Source organism: Fonticula alba, assembly GCF_000388065.1.
Source record: "Fonticula alba strain ATCC 38817 unplaced genomic scaffold supercont2.1, whole genome shotgun sequence".
In the NCBI taxonomy this organism is placed as follows: Eukaryota; order Rotosphaerida; family Fonticulaceae; genus Fonticula; species Fonticula alba.
In genome coordinates this window covers 1,565,254-1,582,201 of record NW_009242971.1, presented here as the reverse complement: position 1 = coordinate 1,582,201, position 16,948 = coordinate 1,565,254, and the positions used below count along the sequence as shown (strand labels likewise).

Sequence of the window (16,948 nt, the reverse complement as noted above, 5' to 3'; positions counted from 1 at the left end):
GCGTCGGCCAGGTTCTATTTGGCATTTTTCGCGACCCCGGAGAGATCTTAGCCGTGGCTAGGGCACCGACCACGGCGCCGGCTGGGGCGTGGATTTCCGGCCGACCTCCGTGGTTCTCCCACGGGCGGACAGCGTGTGTGCGCCGGGTATGTGCGCGCGGCGGTGAACGGCCGCGAGAAATCTCACTCACACGACGGCCGTGTGTCGGTGAATGTGGCAGGGGGGGGGGGGGGGGGGGGGGGGGGGCGGGGGGGGGGGGGGGGGGGGGGGAGGGGGGAGGGCGCAGTACGAGAGTGTAGCATGAGGCGCGCGAGGAGCGCGATCTGGCGCAAGGAGCAAGATCGACCGCCCTAGCCGGCCGAGTTCACACGCGCCCGCCCACCCACACACACACACACACGCATGCACACAAGACCGCGGATGTGGCCGCTACTGACACACACACACACGCACGCACGCACGCACGCACGCACGCACACACGCACACACGCGCATGCGCCACGGGGAACACCCGCCGACACAGGCGACCGCTTGCCGGACGACCGCGCCCAGTTCCTCGAGCAGCTGGCCAGCCTCGCAGCCGCTCTCAAGCACCCGGAGGACCAGCTCCCTCTGTCCCCGAATACCTGTCTGGTTTGTCCGCCGGATTGGTATGATCTGGAGGGCGGAGCTGTCCAGCCCCTCGCCGACGCCCAGCGTGCCTCACTGCCAGCGCTGAGAGGTGGTCTCCCAGACGGTCTGCCCGTGGCTGCCGCCGCTGCCATCTCAGCCATGCTGCCGCCAGCCCCGACGAGTGTCGGCCGCGAGGCCGACACCGCCCGCGGCATGCTCTTCTCCCCGGAGGACAGCTGCCCCCCGCCGAGTGCCGTGCTGCTGCAGTCGGGCAAGGCTGCTGCCATGATCGTGCCCACGGAAAGGTGCCTCATGACGGCAGCTCGGCGCTTTACACGAAACGGTACGCGCACAGGCTCGCCGCGGCACCGCGGGGGTGGAGGGGGGGGGGGGGGGGGCGGAGGAAGAAATGGGGGACCGGAGAAAAGGGGCCCCTCAGCCTGGCGCGAATGTCCCGCGCACCCGCACTGGCGCATCATCGCTCGGTGGTGCCTTTTTCCGGGGGCCACGCGCATGCCCATCCGCTACTGTCAGCAGACACACACACACACACAAACATGTCTCTGCGGGCATTTCATGGTGATACGCGACATGCAGCTGTTCTCACTCCATGTGTGTCCTGTCCGCGTTCTGTATCAATGCCTCGCGGTGCCCGATGCTGGCCACTGTCGCTTTTCCGGCTTGCCTGGCTGGCTACGACACACCGGCATGGCCCACAGACACGCCCGACTCCATTCCCTCCTCTAGCCCGGAGCCAGGGCGCCTCCCTTCGCCGGAGGACGCCGGTGCGGCGGACCGCATCGACAGTGGTGGCTCCCCCCCCGGTACCGAGGGGTTCGCCGGGGCGCTGCTCCTGTCGACGGCCACCGACGAGTCCCTGGCCCTGATGGTCGAGTCCCTGGCCAGCGAGTGTAGCAGCGGCTCCGGGTCGGGGGCTTCCTCCGGCGACGAGCTCGCCAGCTGGGACACGGTCCAGGAGCTGGACGCGGCGGGCGACCCGGCCATCGCCGGGAAATTGGGCTGGACCCGGTCGCGATCGCTCGGGGCCGGGCCGGCCGGCGCCGGGACGACGCCCGCCTCAGGGCCGCCGGCCGCCATGGCGCGCGTTCACAGCAGCGGCGGCGACCCGGCGGTCGCCGCCGCGGCCGCCGCTGCCGCGGCCATTGTTGCCACCCGGCACGTCCTTCGGTCTCCACCGGCGGGCCTCGCGGGCGCGGCCGCCACCCGCCACCACGACGACGACCCGGAGAGCGGCGACGATGAGGAGGAGGAGGAGGACGACGAGGACTGGCGCCAGGTGGCCGACCCTGCCGCCGGCACCCATGCAGGCGAACTCCTGGCCACGCACCCGCTGTCCGACGGGGGGGAGGACCTGGCATCGGACCTGTCCAGCCCGTGCCCGCTGGCATCCGAGCAGGGGGACAACACCTCGGGCATGGTGGCCAGCCCTGCCGCCACCCCGTCGCGCGTCTCCTCGGCGGAGCTGCTTGACTGGATCTCCTCCAGCGAGGCCTCCTCCCGGTGTGCATCCGTCGGCATTGCCGAGCCCCACTGCCTGCCGAGGCAGCAGTCGCAGTCGCGGCCGCTGTCGCAGCCGCAGCAGGGGCAGTCCCCGGGCCCGGGCGGGCGCCCAGGTGCGCCAAGCAGCCGGTCGCGCCCGGTCTCGCCGGATGGTCTCCTTGGCGCGGGGCACCTGGTGGATGACAATGCCTATTGCCTGGCCGGTGGTCGGGTGGCCGATCGGCCGACCCTGCGCCGGAACAACTCCGAGCCCCCCTCGCGTGCTGGCTGGCCCGGCCGCCAGACGGCCGCGTGGATCACCCCCGAGGTGCCGGCCCGCAAGCCGGCCCGGTCGCCACCGCCAGTGCACCAGCACCGGCAGCAGCAGCAGCAGCAGCAGCAGCAGGAGTCCCTTTCGGCCTTTGTCCGAGCCGCCGGGTTCACCTTCCCGCCGGTGGTGCCGCTGGCGCCGGCGCCACCCCTGCCAGCCGCCAGGGCCGAGCCGCCGGCCCAGCCGCTGGAGCTGTGCCACAAGTCCGACTGGTGGCCGGAGGTGTTTGTCCGTGGGGGCTCCGGCCGTGCGTGCGGGGGGGAGCTGGTGGCTGGTGGCCGTGCTGCCAGCCGGCCCCATTTGCACGCGGCCCAGCACCCGGCACACCTGGAGCAGCTGCCCCAGGGCGGCGACAGCGAAGAGGACGACATCGCCGAGCACCCCGAAGACCTCCCCCCGGAGGAGGCCTTCATCCTTTCGCCGCTGACTGCCCCGGTGCAGGCGGTCTCGCCGCCAAGTGCCCGGCCGACAGACAGCACCACCCGCGCCCCGGCCCGGCCCCACCTGGCCGCCCCCGCCGAGGCCGATGTGGTGGCCATGCTGCAGGCCACCCTGGCGCCGCTGATGCGTCCGGCTTCGGTGGCTGCCACCGCCGCCAGCGCCGCCAGCGCCACCACCGCGGCCGTTCGCCGGCCAACACCCGTGACCTGGGCCCAAACAACGAACTTGGTGGCCCAGGCGGCCCGGCTGGTGGCCGAGCTGGAGCGGATGACCCTCTTGTCGCCGGCGCCAGGCGCCAGGCCCCGCACGCCGGAGGAAAAGGAGCCGGAGGGGCCCAGCAGCCCGCCCCGTGCACCACGCCTGTGCCCGGTCGATGATGATGATGATGATGATGATGACGTCCGGGCTTCGAACCACCGCGCTGGGATTCGGCCCGGCGGCCAGCCGAGCCGGCTTTCCGTTCGGCAGTCACCATGGTGGGGCCCCGGCACGCCGGAGGAGCAGCAGCCACTGCTGCGCCCGGACAACGACCACTGGGCTCCGGCCAGCATCGGGTCCGCCCACAGTGGGGGTGACCATGACAAGGATGGCGATGGTCATGCCGCTGCCGGCCAGGGTGCATGGAGCACGGCCTCGATTTGCACATTTGCCGACCGCATTGCCGGCGCCTCCCACGCCGATGGCGTGCAGGTCGCCCCCTCCTCGGGCAGTGGCCACCGTGCGCCCTGGCTCAGCTTCGGGGTCCAGTGCGAGGATGGCCATGATGATGAGGACAATGGGGGTGAGGGTGTTGGGCCCGCCGCCGGTGCAGCCGCCGCCTCTCCCACCCCCGCCGCGACCACAGCCGGATCGCTGTCCGGCGCGGCCCCGGGTGCGGCCTCGACCACGGCCTCGCAGGCACCCGCGCGCCGGAATTGGTGGCCCTGGGGCGGGGTGACCCCATCCATGGCGTCACAGCGCCACCGTCCGCAGGTCGGCCAATGGACCGCGGTCACACGGGACCCCACGTATGTCGTGCCGCTCGACCACCGCTGGGCCACTGTCCCCCACAGCGCCGCAGGCGGACGCATGCTGCCGCCGTCGCCACCGCAGCAGCAAGAACAACAACAGCAGCAGGCCGCCGCCGGGTCTCTGCGGTCGGCCATCCATCCGACCACCGCGCGGCCCTTCCCGCCGGTGGGCGGGTTGCGTGGCGGGGCCACCGCTGCCACGGCATCCGCAGCCACCATGGCCGGTGCTCCAGCAGGGGGGGTCTCCTTCGAAAGCATGCTCAGCGAAATGGTTCTCCAGTGGTCACTGGATATCGAGCGCGAGGTGAGCACCCTGGAGCGGACGCCGATCCTGCCGACCCCTGCCTCGGCGACAGCCGGCCCGACGGTCGAGGATGCAGCCGCGCACGGCGCCGGCGGTAGTGCCGCCGCTGTCGCTGTCGCCGCCGCCGCCGCCACCGCCGCGGCTGCCACTGCTGCCGGCGCCGCCGCCGCCGCCACTACCACCACCACCACCGCCCCCGACGCCTCGTCTCTACTGGACCTGGTGCCCGGTGGCGCGGGGCAAATCCACTTGCTGACCACTCCGGCCCTCGGGGCTGACACCGCTGCCGCCCCGGTTGGAGGTATGCCGGCTCGGTCGGCGAGCTTCCCCCCGCCCCTGAGGCTGTTGGCCTTGGAGGAGGAGGAGCAGGCGCTTCATGTCCTGCCGGCGGGGCCGCTGGAGCGCGCACTCCGAGGAGGCACCACGGTCGGCGCGCCGCCGGCCGCAAGCAGCCACAGGAGCTTCGGCTTCACCACCGGCCAGGAATCCCCCGGGAGTGGCACCCGCCCGGCGTCACTGCTGCCAGTGGCCTCCCGGCGCGGGGGGCCCGCCGCCGGCGGCCTGGCCGAGTCGTCGGCCACCCTGCGCAATGCCCTGGCCCTTGGGCAGCCGCTGTGGCTGGACGATGCACGCATCCTGGGGCCGGCCGGCGGGATGCCGGCCCTGGCGCACCAACGGACCACCCATCCCCATGGCAGTATGAGCAGCAGCAGCAGCAGCAGCAGCAGCAGCAGCAGCAGCAGCAGCGATGATGGCGACCACCACCATGACAGCTGGCCGACCGTTTGGCTGGGCCCATCGCCCTCGACGGCCTCTACGTCGCTCGAGGGTAGCCGGGAGGACCTGCTGCCGGACCCGTCGCCCCGGGACGGGTCGCCCGGCACCATCATCGGTCGCCGCACCGGCGCCGCCGATGTCACCGCCGACGACGGCCAGCCCGGGGACGAAGCACAGGGCAGACAGGGCCTGGAGGAACAAGAAGATGCGCCGGAGGACGAGGAGGAGGAGGAGGAGGAGGAGGAGGAGAACCACCATGCCACCACCGAGCCCTTCGGCCTCTGGCCAAGCGCCGGGGTGCAGGTGTTCCACAACCCGCTCTTTCAGCCGCACGAGGGCGCCCCAGTGGGAGGAGGCCTGCCGAGCGTCACCACCGACCACCTGCTGCTGGCGCCGCTGGTTGCCACCTTCGAGGCGCGGTCATCGCCGGATGCGGCGCCCGGCCAGACCGCCCGTGCCGGTGGACTGGCGCCGGCGGACCGGCCCGACGGCGAAGATACGGACGCCCCGCCGGCGGCCCCGCGGCTGGAGGCCCTCTCCGATTTGGACCTCGACTCGGAGGACGACTTCGACCCGGAGCAGTGGAACACCGCTGCTGTGGCCGCGGCTGCCGCCGCCACCACCACCACCACCGCCACAGGTGACATGGGCCAGGCCCGGCCAGGCGCCTCCTTTGGCTTTGTCCATTTGACGGCCACCGAGGCGGAGGAAGCGCACGAGGACGCCCCGCATGAGGGGTACGCTGGGGCCGACATGGCCGTGGTGACCCGCATCACGACGGCTCGGGACGCGCGCAGTGCGGTTTCTCCCGGGCACCGGCATCGTGCTGCGCCTGGCCGCAGCTTCGGTGGGCCGGCGCTGCTCTCGGCCGCGGCGGCCGGCCCCTGTCGCGTGACGCGGATCATCTCCAACTCCAACCCCTTCCGGGCCCCGGCCGACCTGGCCGACCCGGCCGAGGACCACCACCAGGGAGATGCTCTGCTGCGCCTCCTCCGCCAGCAGCAGGAGTACCTCCACGATGAGGAGGCCCTGCCCTTGCTGCTGCATGACGAGCACCAAACCACCGCCAGCAGCCCGGGGCCGCCCGTCACCGCGGCTCGACAGATGGTGATGATGATGCCGCCCCGGCGCCAGTCATCGGCCTCAATGTCATCGCACTGCCCCTCGCGCACCAACGAGTCCAGCGCCTCGCTGGCAGACTATCACGACTACGACTGGGAGGATGCCATGGACTTTGCCTACGACAGTGACTATGAGAATGTCTTCTCCTCCGGGGGGGACCTCTCGGCCACCGGGGTCGTGGGTGGTGCCGGCGGCAGCGCCGGCAGCAGTCGCAGCTCCTCCCGCCGCGCGAGCTCCTTCTCCCCGCAGGGACTGGCCACTTTGGCCGAGGAATCCCCCTCGGCCGGCGGGCCGTGCCGGGGGGCGGCGGCGGTGACCCCCGCCGGGACCCATGCCACGGTGACGCCGGTGCCGGTGTCCGTCCGGGCGGCGGCCGTCTTCGCGGCAGCTGACAATGCCGGCACCAGCACGGCCACCTCCGGCACCGGGGCGTCGGCCGCCCGGCTAGCACGTCGGCGCATGGTGGTAAACACGCAGCGCACCAGGCCGGCCATTCCGAACCTGGCCTCGGCCATGTCCTTCGGCTTCGGTCTGCTATCCAGCCACTTGCTCAGCGACAGCGAGGAGGAGGTGGAAAATGACCACCACGAGGAGCAGCAGCAGCAGCGGCAAGCAGACCGGCCAGTCGAGGAGTCCATCGGTCGTGGGGAGAGCCCCGTCGCTGAGGAGTTTTTCTTCTTCCTCCATGCATCGCGGTCGGCGCCAGGCCAGGGTGTGGCCGTCGACGACTCGCCGCCACGCAGAGCCGCCACCCTGGCCCCGAGCGGCCCGGCCCCGGGAGCCGATGGTGGCGGCGATGGCGGCACATCGCCGAGGCCCCGGACGCTGCCGCTCAGCTCGACCCCCTTCGATCCGGAACCCATCGGCCTGAGCCTGCCCCAATATGCACCCCCACCGCCGGCCCCGATCATGGCCAGCCTTCGCGATGAGGAAGAGGACGAGCAGGACGACGACGACGACGACGAAGACCCCTTCGGCGATGGGTCGTCCATTGCCCTGGAGATCCAGCTGCCCGAGGTGAAGCCCCAGCATGTGCAGCGCCATGTGGGCGGGGCCTTCGGCGCGGCTGCCCGGCGGCGCTTTTCCACCAGCATCATCGTGGCCATTCCCCGTGCTCCGGAGATGATTAGCTCCAAGGGCTGGCTCGTGCGCCCGGCATCCCAGTCGCCGGAGTGACTCGTCCCTCTTGTCCCCCCCCCCCTTCCCGATCCGCGGGACTTCACTGGTCCCCTGGGGGGGGGGACCACATGTGAAGGCGGGCCAAAAGCGACCCAGACGGCGGATAGAAGGGGAGAACACCACCCCCGTGACACGGCGATCCGCGCGAGAAAAGACCACGCACACGACGATAAGCACCGGGGGAAGAAGAGCCCCTTGTGCATGTGCGCGCGCACGCTGACAGGCGACAGTGTGTGTGCGTAGACAGCCATAGTCATATCCTGCATGGGGATGACGAGCGAGGGGAGCGGGGGGGAGGGGGGGGGGAGGAGAGAGATGGCCAGCCACATGCAGGCGGGCATCATCCTCCTACCCGTTCACCCGCCCGCTCGCCCGGCATGGGCTCCTCTCCGCGTCGCTTGTCGGCATGCGCCCCCCCTCCGCCTCTTCCCCCCGCGCGATGCCCACCTCGACGTTGTCTCCTGCACTCTGTGGAGGAACACATGGCTTATATGCCGGAGTGCATGCGCGCGCACATGCGATCTCCCGACCATAGACGGAGGTCGGTGCCGTGCGCGCGCGCGTGGCCCCCTCTGCTGAGTCGTGAAGGGACATGCGAGCGGGGGGAAGAAAGGGCCCGGGTCCGCAAAAGATTTTGCCACTGCTTTTTTGATATAAGACGACACAGAGGGGGAGAGAGAGAGAGAGAGAGAAAGAGTAAAAAGGAGAGGCTGTGTGCACATATGTGCGCTCGTGCGAGCGTGCGTGCGTATGTGTGCGTGCGTGCGTCCATGAGAGCTATGCATGCACCCGGACCATTAGACAATAGAGAATGTAGACATGTGTAGAGCCCGCCGCTGCCTCCGGGGGGGGGGGGAAGAGGTTCACACACCGGCACGCGTCTGGACGCGCACACACATAGACACAGCCGGGCACAGTGGCAGAGAGGGAGGCTTCAAGAGGAAGAGGGGGTAATGACAAGATAGTGTGTGTGTGTGTGTGTGTGTGCGTCTAGAAAGGCCGGCACGCCCTATACACGGAAGAGGCCTTCTCAGGATATTGGTGCATTGGTTGGGAGGGAGAGAAAAAGGCAAGAGGGAAGGGAGGAGGACAGAAGAAGGGGGAGGGGGTCCCACGCGCACGGACGGCAAGGGGGGGCAGGCACGCTGGGACCCTACCAGGAGGAAAAGTCTGACAAGCCAGACAGGCCGGACCGAGGCTTTTTGGCTGGGGCCTGGCTCGGCTCGACAAAGCCATCCGACGGCGGCCGGACAAGGGTCGCCGTCCCGGAGGCCGACCCGCCTCCCGGCAGAACGCGCAGGGACTTGGCCGTGGCCGCACTGATGAAGCGGCCAATTGTTTGGGCCGTGGCACCTGGGCGCGCCTCCGGGCGCACGCGCTTTCGATTGCGCTCCATCTGCACGCCAAGCAACCGGGCGCCCGGCCGACAGGGAAGTCCGAGGGAAGCGGTGGACAGGGGTGGTTGCGTATGTCAATGGCCAGCGGGAGGGGAAAGGGAGGGGCCAACGCAAGGGCGAGGCAGCCGGGGCAAAAGGGGGGGGGGGGGGGGGGGGGAGGACGCCGCATCCTCGGGACATACCCGCTCCTGCTCCTCCTTGGCGCGGGCCTTCTGCTGCTCCTGCTCACGATGGCGTGTTTGGAACTCCTCGAAGGGATCCCGGCGAACGACCACCCGGCGCATGACAATCGCTTCGGTCGGCCGATCGCGCTTGTCGGTGGCCACGCGCTCCATTGTCTGCAGGACGGACCCGCCGCCCGGGACATCGGGACTGGTTCGGACCCCATGCTCATCGACCAGGTAACCGGCCAGCACCCGGCCGAAGATGGTATGCTTCCGGTCCAAGTGCGTGCAGGCCGAGCTGAGGGTGATGAAGAACTGCGATGTGCCGGCATCCTTCTCCCCCGGCGGGTGGGCCATGGACAGGAGACCGCGCTCATTGTGCGACAAGTGCGAAGCCCGATGGTACTCATCGCGCACTTTGACATCCGGCCCCCAGGCCGACTCGCCGCCCTGGCCGGTGCCGGTCGGGTCGCCGCCTTGGATCTAGGCGTGCGGCGTGCGGTGTGTGCGGTTGTGCGCATGTGTGCACGCGTGTGTGACCATCCCCGGGTTAGAGTGTGTGTGTGTGTGTGTGTGTGTGTGTGTGCACGTGCGAAAGCACAGGCAGGCTGAGACCCATAGACATGGCGGAGAGGGCGCCACAAGCAAAGGCAAGCGAAGTGACGACAGCGCAAGGCAAGGGGTCTCGCGGGCCCGGAATTGGACATCCTGGAGGATGCCTGTCATGGATGATCCCAAGCACATGGACAAACGCCATAACCCCACAACCATAGGACGCACCATGAAGTTGCGGATCAACCGGTGGAAGCCAACCCCATCATACTTGCCGGCCTTGGCCAGGAGGATGAAATTGTGGCAGGTCATCGGGGCATATCGCGCGAGGAGCTCGATGCGCAAGACCCCATGGCCCTCGACATGCACATCAACCAGCCCGGGATCACGGATCTTGTCGTACATCACGTCGTCGGCGTTCCAGTGAACGCGGACCTCCTCGGTTTGAGGGGCGACGGATGTCGACGTCAGCGAGGCGCCCTGGCCACCGGTGGTGAAGTGTGCCGCCGTGTGGCCGTGGTCTGTGGGCTTGACAAAGGAGGGGGTGACCGACTGGAGCGCCCCGAAGCAGCAACAGCACCGGGTGCGTACAGGGAGTCAGCTTGGCACACAGTTGCCATGTGCCGAGTGAAACAACAATACAAAAGGAAGAGGGAAAGACAGAAGGACGCCCGGCCGTACCTTGCCGCCGGGAATCGAACCAACACTCGGGAGCACCCGGTCGCGCGCGGTGATCGCACGAATCTTCTCCGGGATGATGGCCTTGTTGATGAAGGCGCTCTCCGGGTCATCATCGTCATCTTTGCGAAGGGGGGCGGGGGGCACAAGTGAACCGACGGGCGGTCAATGAACAAGGATGGAGTGTAATAAGGCAGAGGCAGTTTGAAGAAAGGAGGAGAGGGGGGACAGACAGACAAGCAGGCAAAGGCAGAGGGAGAGAGGGAGAGAGGGAGAGAGGGAGAGAGGGAGAGAGGGAGAGAGGGAGAAGGAGAGGGCGGAGAGGGGGAGAGGGTGGAGAGGGAGAGAGGGAGAGAGGGAGAGAGGGAAAGACAAAGCGAGAGACAACATACCAATCAGCAACTGGAAGGGAACTTTCTCCTGGCGCCACCAGAAGCGCGCCGGGAACTTCCGCGTGAGAATGTCCACAGGCGCAGGCTCAGGAGCCGGCTCGTCATCCGAATCGTCAGAAGAGCCGGCGCCGTGGGACATGGCCACCGGCGCGGCCCGAGTCAGCCGAGCCGCCGCGTCCGAGTAGCTGGCCGTCGTGGACCCCTGCTGCAGGAGCACCATATCCCCGCGGGTGAAGGCCCGATCGGTTTGCGGGTCGCGCCAGCTGCTATTCCGAATGCACAGATCCTCCAGCGTAGCCCGATCATATGCCCAGGCCGAGGTGGCGGCGGTGGCACGCTCCGGCAGGGCGGCCCCTTCGGGAGCACCCTCCATCGCGGCCTTCTCGGCGGCCAGCTCGGCCGCCGCCGCCTCCATGGCACGGCGAACTTGCTGCTTTTCGGACCGACCGCCAGAGGGGGAGCTGGCGGACAGGCCGCACACCACCGCCACAATGGTCGACCCGGCGGTGAAAGACTTCTCCACAACCGGGTCACCAAAAACCCCCTCGATGCGGGCCCCCTCATCGCGCACTTGCGACGTGGATGTCTGGATGGCCGCCAACGGGGCCGATGACAGGGCCACTCGGTGTAGGCTCAGCGGGTGCAGCTGATTGGGATGCAGGGGGCTCCCACAGACGGGGTTGCGTCCATGCTGGCGAATGAATCGCAGGATGAGGCTGGCAAACGAGGGGAGGGGGAAGAGAGGGGAGCGAGAGGGGGCGAGAGAAAGAAAGGAGGATCGAGAGATAGGGAAAGAGAGATGGATGGATGGATGGATGGATGGATGGATGGATGGATGGATGGATGGATGGATGAATGGAGACAGGGGGTGAGTGTCAAGCAGGCGCACACGCGCACACGCGCACACGCCCGCATGCGCGCCAAGGCCATTGTTTCTGCCCCACCCGGTGATGCTCGATTGACGATGAAGACGCACCGACGCTCGAAGATATCCCCCTGTGGCGTGCACACCGTGTTGGCCGGAATCCCGTCCACCGGGCGCAAGCTCAGCGAACAGCAGCCAAAGGGAAGTGGCCGCTCGGCCGCCTCGCTCTCGCGGGTCGAGGAGAGCTTCTTGGCGCCGTGAAAGTCCCGCTGCCACTCGGAGGCAGTGATGTAATTCTTGTCGGTCCACTTGCCCATCGTGGCGCTTTTGCGTCGACAGGAGTGACGGTTGGCTAAGGGGGAGGAGGAGGGGAGAGAAGGAAAGAGAGAGAGAGAGAGAGAGAGAGAGAGAGAGAGAGAGAGAGAGCAAAGAGGAAAGGAAGGGGGTGCTCTGGTGGAGGAGATGGCAAGCGGAATGAAGACGCGCGAGAAGGGGCAGAGAGCGAGGTGGGATGCAACGCCGTTCGTTGGTCGCCGGGGCCGTCCCGGCTCCCGATCGGTCCCTGTTGGCCACTAGCTGGCTTGTGGCCTGGCGCGGGGGGGGGGAGGGGGGGGGCCTCGCACACGGATTGCCACCATGCGGGTGGGGGGCGGGCGCTGGGGAAGGGAGACAGAGCGCGCATGAGGAGCAAAGCGGCCCAGACGATGGGGCGCCCCCTGCTCGCCCGGACGCGCACACGCACTGGCCGATGGTCGGGGATGGCCGCGGGCCGCGGGAAATTCGGCAGTGCTGGGGTCTCGTGACAGTCAGCTGACTCTTCGGCGTAAATGTGTCGGCCCGTGTCCCAAATGGGTAGCGGCCGAAGCCGCTGCTGCTACTGTTGCCGCCGCCCGGGGATGCCCTAGAACAACCCGGCAGGGGGTCACCACCGCTCGATTGGCGATGCCCGGGGACGGGGGGGGGGGGGCGGGGGGGCACAGGAAAGAGGTAGAACAAAGAGACACAAAAGAGAGAGAGAGAGAGAGAGAGAGAGAGAGAGAGAGACAGAGACATGCTCCGAAGGACTTGGACGGGGGCAGGCTGCCCAGCCTATGTTATCCCTCCCTTGTGGACAACTGGACGGCGGCCCACCGGCCAAGGCGAGACACTAAAACCGCCAGTCCGGTTGGTCGGCCCTCGCCCAGCCTAGCCAAGTTGGGCGGGCGATCGTGTCGCCCCTTTTCGGGACGGGCAGCGTCCAGGCTGGAGACCGGGCAGGCCACCCATCCCAACTCGCACTCCCCACATCCTTCCTCTCGGGTGCCCTTGCCCTCGCCCTTCTCTGGGCATCCCATCCTGCCCCCCCCGCCCCCTCCCCTGCCTTACTCTCTGGGCTCCCCTTCTCTCGAGTTTCCCTCCCCCCCTCGCCGCCGCTCCTCCCCTGCTTCTGGCTCGCTCCTCCCCCCCTCCCCCTCCCCCCCCCCCTCCTGTTCTCCAGAATGCCGGCCAGTGACACCGCGGCCGGCGCTCGCCCGGCGCAATCGGTCGCCGGTGATCTTCCCGCCTTTCCTGGGTCCTTTGCTCGGGTGAAGGTCCGCTATGTGATTGGCGCCGCGCAAACCACCCCCTCTTCCCCGGTGGAGGGGGGCCTCACCTCGCCAAACGCCCACGGCACTGCCATGTCGGCGGACGCCAGCCGCGGCTCCTCGCCCGACCTTGGGGCCCCCCCGGCTCCCAGTGACTTCACCGTGCGCTTCATGGTCTCGCGCGATGCCAGCTCCTTGGACCTGCGCCGGCAGGCCCTGTTGGCGGTGTCCTCCTTCGCGGCCAACCTGGCCGAGGGCGGCTCGCCATCAGCCTTCCCGGTATTTGTGATTGTCCCCTTCAACCGGGCCCTGGTCGCGCAGGATCTCCCCTCGGAGCAGGTGGACTCCCTGCTGTTGATGGCCGAACGATCCACGCTGCTCTTTGGTGGCCGCCTCTTCCGGGACTCGGAGATGGTGGCCGATTCGATTTCCGAGGTCCGTTGCATGGCCCCCTGTCCTGTGGTCCTTCTCTTTCCTGTGCCCAAAGGGCGAGGGGGGGGGGGGGGGGGGACTATCCGCCGGTCTCGCCCGTCCCCTTAGGCTAACCCTCGCGCGGATGCCCGCTCGGCTGTCTGCTGTCGCACGTCCACCAGTCGACCTTGAACTTGTCGGTCGGCGCGCCGACCCTGCAGCTGCATGTCCGCGATCCGACGTCGACCTTCCTGGCGGCCGCCTGCCGGCTCGATAGCTTCTTGAAGAGCAGCCCCTCTCGCGATGGCCAATCCAGCCCACTTGTTTCGACGGAAGACCGGTCACCAGGCCTGGCAGCCGCCAGCCCCAGCAGCGACCCGACTCCCGGCGACACTGGTGGTCTCGTGTCCGGCGATGCCGCCAGTCGGCCCCCAAGCACCTTGCCCTCCTCGGGGTCCGGCGCTCTTCCATCGGCCAGCATCGCGATTGACCAGGCCCCTGGCATCGCTGCCGCTCCGCCCCTCGAGGCGGCCGCCCCGCTGTCGACGCCTCACTCGCCCCCGGCCGTCCCCCCACCGGCTGTCACCCCTGCTGACGACTCGATCCCGGCCATCGGCGAGCAGGACCCGCTGAATGTGGTGATGGTCAAGTACGAGCTGCTTGCCTTCCTCCCTCTGTTCTCTCTTCCGCCTCCTCCCTCTCCCACTCCAACAGAGCTCCGTGTCTCACATATGTGTGGCCATCCTTCTCTGGCCCCCCCTCCTCCTCCTCCTCCTCCTCCTCCTCCCTGCCCCCTCGACAGTGGCACGCTTTATGCCCTGGAAATGGCGGCACCCTCCTCCGGGACACCCTATCGCCGCCGGCGCCCATACTACTTCGGTAGCATGGCCACCTTCATGGACCGGCCGCACTATCTGATGGGCCATCCGCACAGCCACTCGCACAGCCACTCGCACTCGCACGGCCATTCGCACTCGCACTCGCACAGCCACTCGCACTCGCACTCGCACTCGCACTCGCATGGCCCCAGCGGGGATATGGCGGACATCGAGGAGTCGGACGCCCCGGCCAGCGAGCCGGGTCCTCTGGCCGACGCCCGGACCGGGCGCCGGCGCCGGCGCCGGCGCATCGAGATGGCCGCCGACCGGCGGAACATCCTCCGTCAGCACTTCCCCTCGCTTGCCGGGCTGGTCGAGAACCCGAGCGTGGCTCTGCTCCAGAGTCCGCAGGCCAGCGTGGAGATGATCGAGCTGCTGCGGTTCATCGGCAACCGCAACCAGATCCTGGAAGCCCGGGTCGGGGATTTGCTGGAGGAAGTGGTGGACCGGATTGCCGAAGGCCATGCCCCGCCGGATGTGCCGCGTGTGCACGAGGTCCAAGTCCACATCCGTGTACCGGGACTTCTGTTGCAGCTGCTGCTGCTGCTCATCCCTCTGGCCCTCATCTACTTCACCTGGGACATGGTGTCCTACAAGCCGTACTGGCTGATCGGGTACCGACATGCCGTCGCTCCTTCTTCCTCCTCTTCCTTCGCTGCCTCTTCCTCCTCTTTTTTTTCCCGCGCCGCCATCGTGCCGGTGTCCTCCTTGGCACTGACATTGCCCTCGGCCCCTCGCGCTCGTGTGCGCGCGCATGCGCACCCTCCCTCAGCGGCCTTTCGCCACTGGTGTGGATCATTCGCCGGGTGGCGGCCATGCTGGACCGGCCGGTGCGGGAGCGCGAAGCGGCCCGGGCGAACGCCGAGGCCGCGGCCGCGGCCGCTGAGGCTGCCGTGGCTGAGGCTGCTGCGGCTCAGGCCGCTGTGGCTGAGGCTGCCGTGGCCGTCGATGATGAACCCGGCACGGATGGCCGCGACCCGGGGCACCCCGCCCCCGAGCCTCGGGCCGCTCCGGCGCGTGGTCCGCGGCCCGACCCTTCAGACCTGACCCGCCGCGCGGCTGATGCTCGGGCGGCCATCCCTCCTCCGGAGCCTCTGGTGGCACACATTGCCCGTACGGCGGCTCGGATTGTGGTGCACTTTGTGGCAGCACTCCTGCCGGACAATGATTACCCCGCCCAGAATGCCGGACGTCCCGGCCGGGCGCGGGCTGGTGCGGGCGCTCGCCAGGGTCCTGTCGCTGCCCCGGCTGCTGCCCCGGCTGCTGCCCCGGCTGCCCCAGTCGCCCCGGCTGTTGACGCTGCCGCTGGAGCTGATCCCGGTCGGAGGGCTGCCCCTGCTGGGTTGGAGGGCGTCGTGCTAGCCGCAGCGGACCGCGTCGCCGATGATCGAGCTCCGGCCATTCGTCGGCGGTGGGCTCCGGCCGCGGCCCCTGTCGCCGCCCCGGCCCCGGCTTCGACCCCATCCACAACAGGCTCTCCGACCATCTCCGCACATTGGCAGGCGGGGCCAGCACCGACTGCTGCCCGGGAGGACCCCCAACCAACATCGCCAACTGCCGGAGCCCTTGCCCTGCCCATGACCACGGTCGGCGCCACCGTCGCGGCCACTTCTGCTGAGAGTATCCGCATGTCCCCGGAAGCTGACCCGGCACCAGTTGGTGCTCAGGTTACCCTGCCAGCACCGTCGACCCCCCTGAATGCGACCGCTCCGGTCAGTGTGGTGGCCGCCGCCCCTCATCAAGAGCCCCCATCGCCCGGGCCTTTTGCCCCTGCTTCCCGGGTGACGGCTGCCACGGCGGAAGGTGCGGCAGATGAGCTTCACACTGGCTGTGGGGACTCCCCGGGCACCGGCCTGCCCGCCGGCGAGGGCTCCGATCGTGGTGAGGACTTTGGACCTGGAGATGCTGGTGCTCAGAGCACCCCCGGGCACGATGCCCGAGGCCCGAGTCCCACCCCGGCCGAGGGACATGTGGCCCAAGTGACGGACCACCCCTTGGCCGACGATCAGCCGCTCGCCGAGACCCCTTCCGGGGGGGGGAACGACTCGATCAATCCTGAGGCCCGTGTCTCGAGCGATGAAGGCCCGCCCGGCGGCCCGGATGACAGTGCCTCGGCCAACGATGCGGATGCCCTGCCAGGTGGCATGCCCTCTGTCCCTCTCGACTGGCCGGCGCATGCTGTGGCGGCCGAGGAGCAGGAGTCAAGTGATCTCTCCGGCGAGGGCGTCAGCCAGACCGATTCCGAATCGGCATCCCCTGGCAGCAGCGCCCCCGCGTAGGAAGGGGCGACCGGGGGGCATCCCGCGCCCATCGTGCGTGTCTTGCACGCTTTCGGGGCACAACTAGAATGTTGCCGCTGGCTGGTGATGGACACCCCCGTATACAGGCCAGCCAAGCAAGGGGGCTACGCGTTCTCGCCCTTGCCCTCGCTCCCTTCCCCTCCTCTCCCCATTTCCTGCTCTGCCATGTGTGTATGCATGTCTGCCGGGCATATTCCGCCTGCGCGAGCACGTCCACTCTGTCTGCCTCTCTCTGTCTTTCTTTCTCCAAATCCGCTTTGTCCTTGAGTTCCAGAATAAATGGACTGTTGCCAGCCCTGGGTCTCGCGTGCGCGGGTGTTCCCGCTCGTTCGCGGGAGAGGCAACGAAAGGGATCTCCCGCGGTGTTTGTATGTGTGTCGGCATGTGCCAGCTCGTGTTAACTGCTGTGTTGCCTCGCAGATCCTGTGCCTCGGACAGACGGCAGACCGGAAGAAGGCGCGGGGGCAGAG

The 16,948-nt window shown here is 68.7% G+C and overlaps 4 protein-coding genes across 4 annotated transcripts in view; 3 read left to right on the top strand and 1 right to left on the bottom strand.

The window, feature by feature from the left end:
• Window positions 1-7,273, top strand: part of H696_00357 (hypothetical protein) — a gene marked incomplete at both ends in the record, with an annotated part of 8,643 nt that extends 1,370 nt beyond the window's left edge. The window contains 2 exons of the mRNA XM_009494204.1: window positions 524-955; window positions 1,332-7,273. Of these exons, the coding sequence (XP_009492479.1) occupies window positions 524-955; window positions 1,332-7,273 (6,374 nt within the window). The remainder of the gene's footprint in view (window positions 1-523; window positions 956-1,331) is intronic.
• A 267-nt stretch (window positions 7,274-7,540) lies between these two features.
• H696_00356 (hypothetical protein) lies at window positions 7,541-7,855 on the top strand (the record flags this gene model as incomplete). The annotated part of the gene is made up of 1 exon (XM_009494203.1): window positions 7,541-7,855. One exon carries the CDS (start codon window positions 7,541-7,543, stop codon window positions 7,853-7,855), a length of 315 nt encoding a protein of 104 aa, XP_009492478.1.
• A 388-nt stretch (window positions 7,856-8,243) lies between these two features.
• H696_00355 (hypothetical protein) lies at window positions 8,244-11,723 on the bottom strand. The gene is made up of 6 exons (XM_009494202.1): window positions 11,436-11,723; window positions 10,460-11,175; window positions 10,071-10,189; window positions 9,618-9,941; window positions 8,856-9,320; window positions 8,244-8,672 (listed from the first exon to the last, which is right to left on the bottom strand). Exons 1-6 carry the CDS (start codon window positions 11,639-11,641, stop codon window positions 8,430-8,432), a joined length of 2,073 nt encoding a protein of 690 aa, XP_009492477.1. The 5' UTR covers window positions 11,642-11,723; the 3' UTR covers window positions 8,244-8,429.
• A 1,056-nt stretch (window positions 11,724-12,779) lies between these two features.
• Window positions 12,780-16,831, top strand: H696_00354 (hypothetical protein). The gene is made up of 4 exons (XM_009494201.1): window positions 12,780-13,324; window positions 13,483-13,949; window positions 14,103-14,792; window positions 14,951-16,831. Exons 1-4 carry the CDS (start codon window positions 12,803-12,805, stop codon window positions 16,455-16,457), a joined length of 3,186 nt encoding a protein of 1,061 aa, XP_009492476.1. The 5' UTR covers window positions 12,780-12,802; the 3' UTR covers window positions 16,458-16,831.
• The last annotated feature ends 117 nt before the right edge of the window (window positions 16,832-16,948 follow it).

Excerpts from the sequence above, each read along its gene's own strand:
- H696_00355 (XM_009494202.1), bottom strand. The coding sequence starts at position 11,641 with ATGGGCAAGTGGACCGACAAGAATTACATCACTGCCTCCGAGTGGCAG. Across the intron at positions 10,190-10,459 it reads TCCCTTCCAGTTGCTGATTG|ATGACGATGATGACCCGGAG; the intron begins GTATGTTGTCTC and ends CCCTTCGCAAAG. Across the intron at positions 9,321-9,617 it reads GGTTGATCCGCAACTTCATG|ATCCAAGGCGGCGACCCGAC; the intron begins GTGCGTCCTATG and ends CCGCACGCCTAG.
- H696_00354 (XM_009494201.1), top strand. The coding sequence starts at position 12,803 with ATGCCGGCCAGTGACACCGCGGCCGGCGCTCGCCCGGCGCAATCGGTC. Across the intron at positions 13,325-13,482 it reads TGGCCGATTCGATTTCCGAG|TCGACCTTGAACTTGTCGGT; the intron begins GTCCGTTGCATG and ends CACGTCCACCAG. Across the intron at positions 14,793-14,950 it reads AAGCCGTACTGGCTGATCGG|CGGCCTTTCGCCACTGGTGT; the intron begins GTACCGACATGC and ends ACCCTCCCTCAG.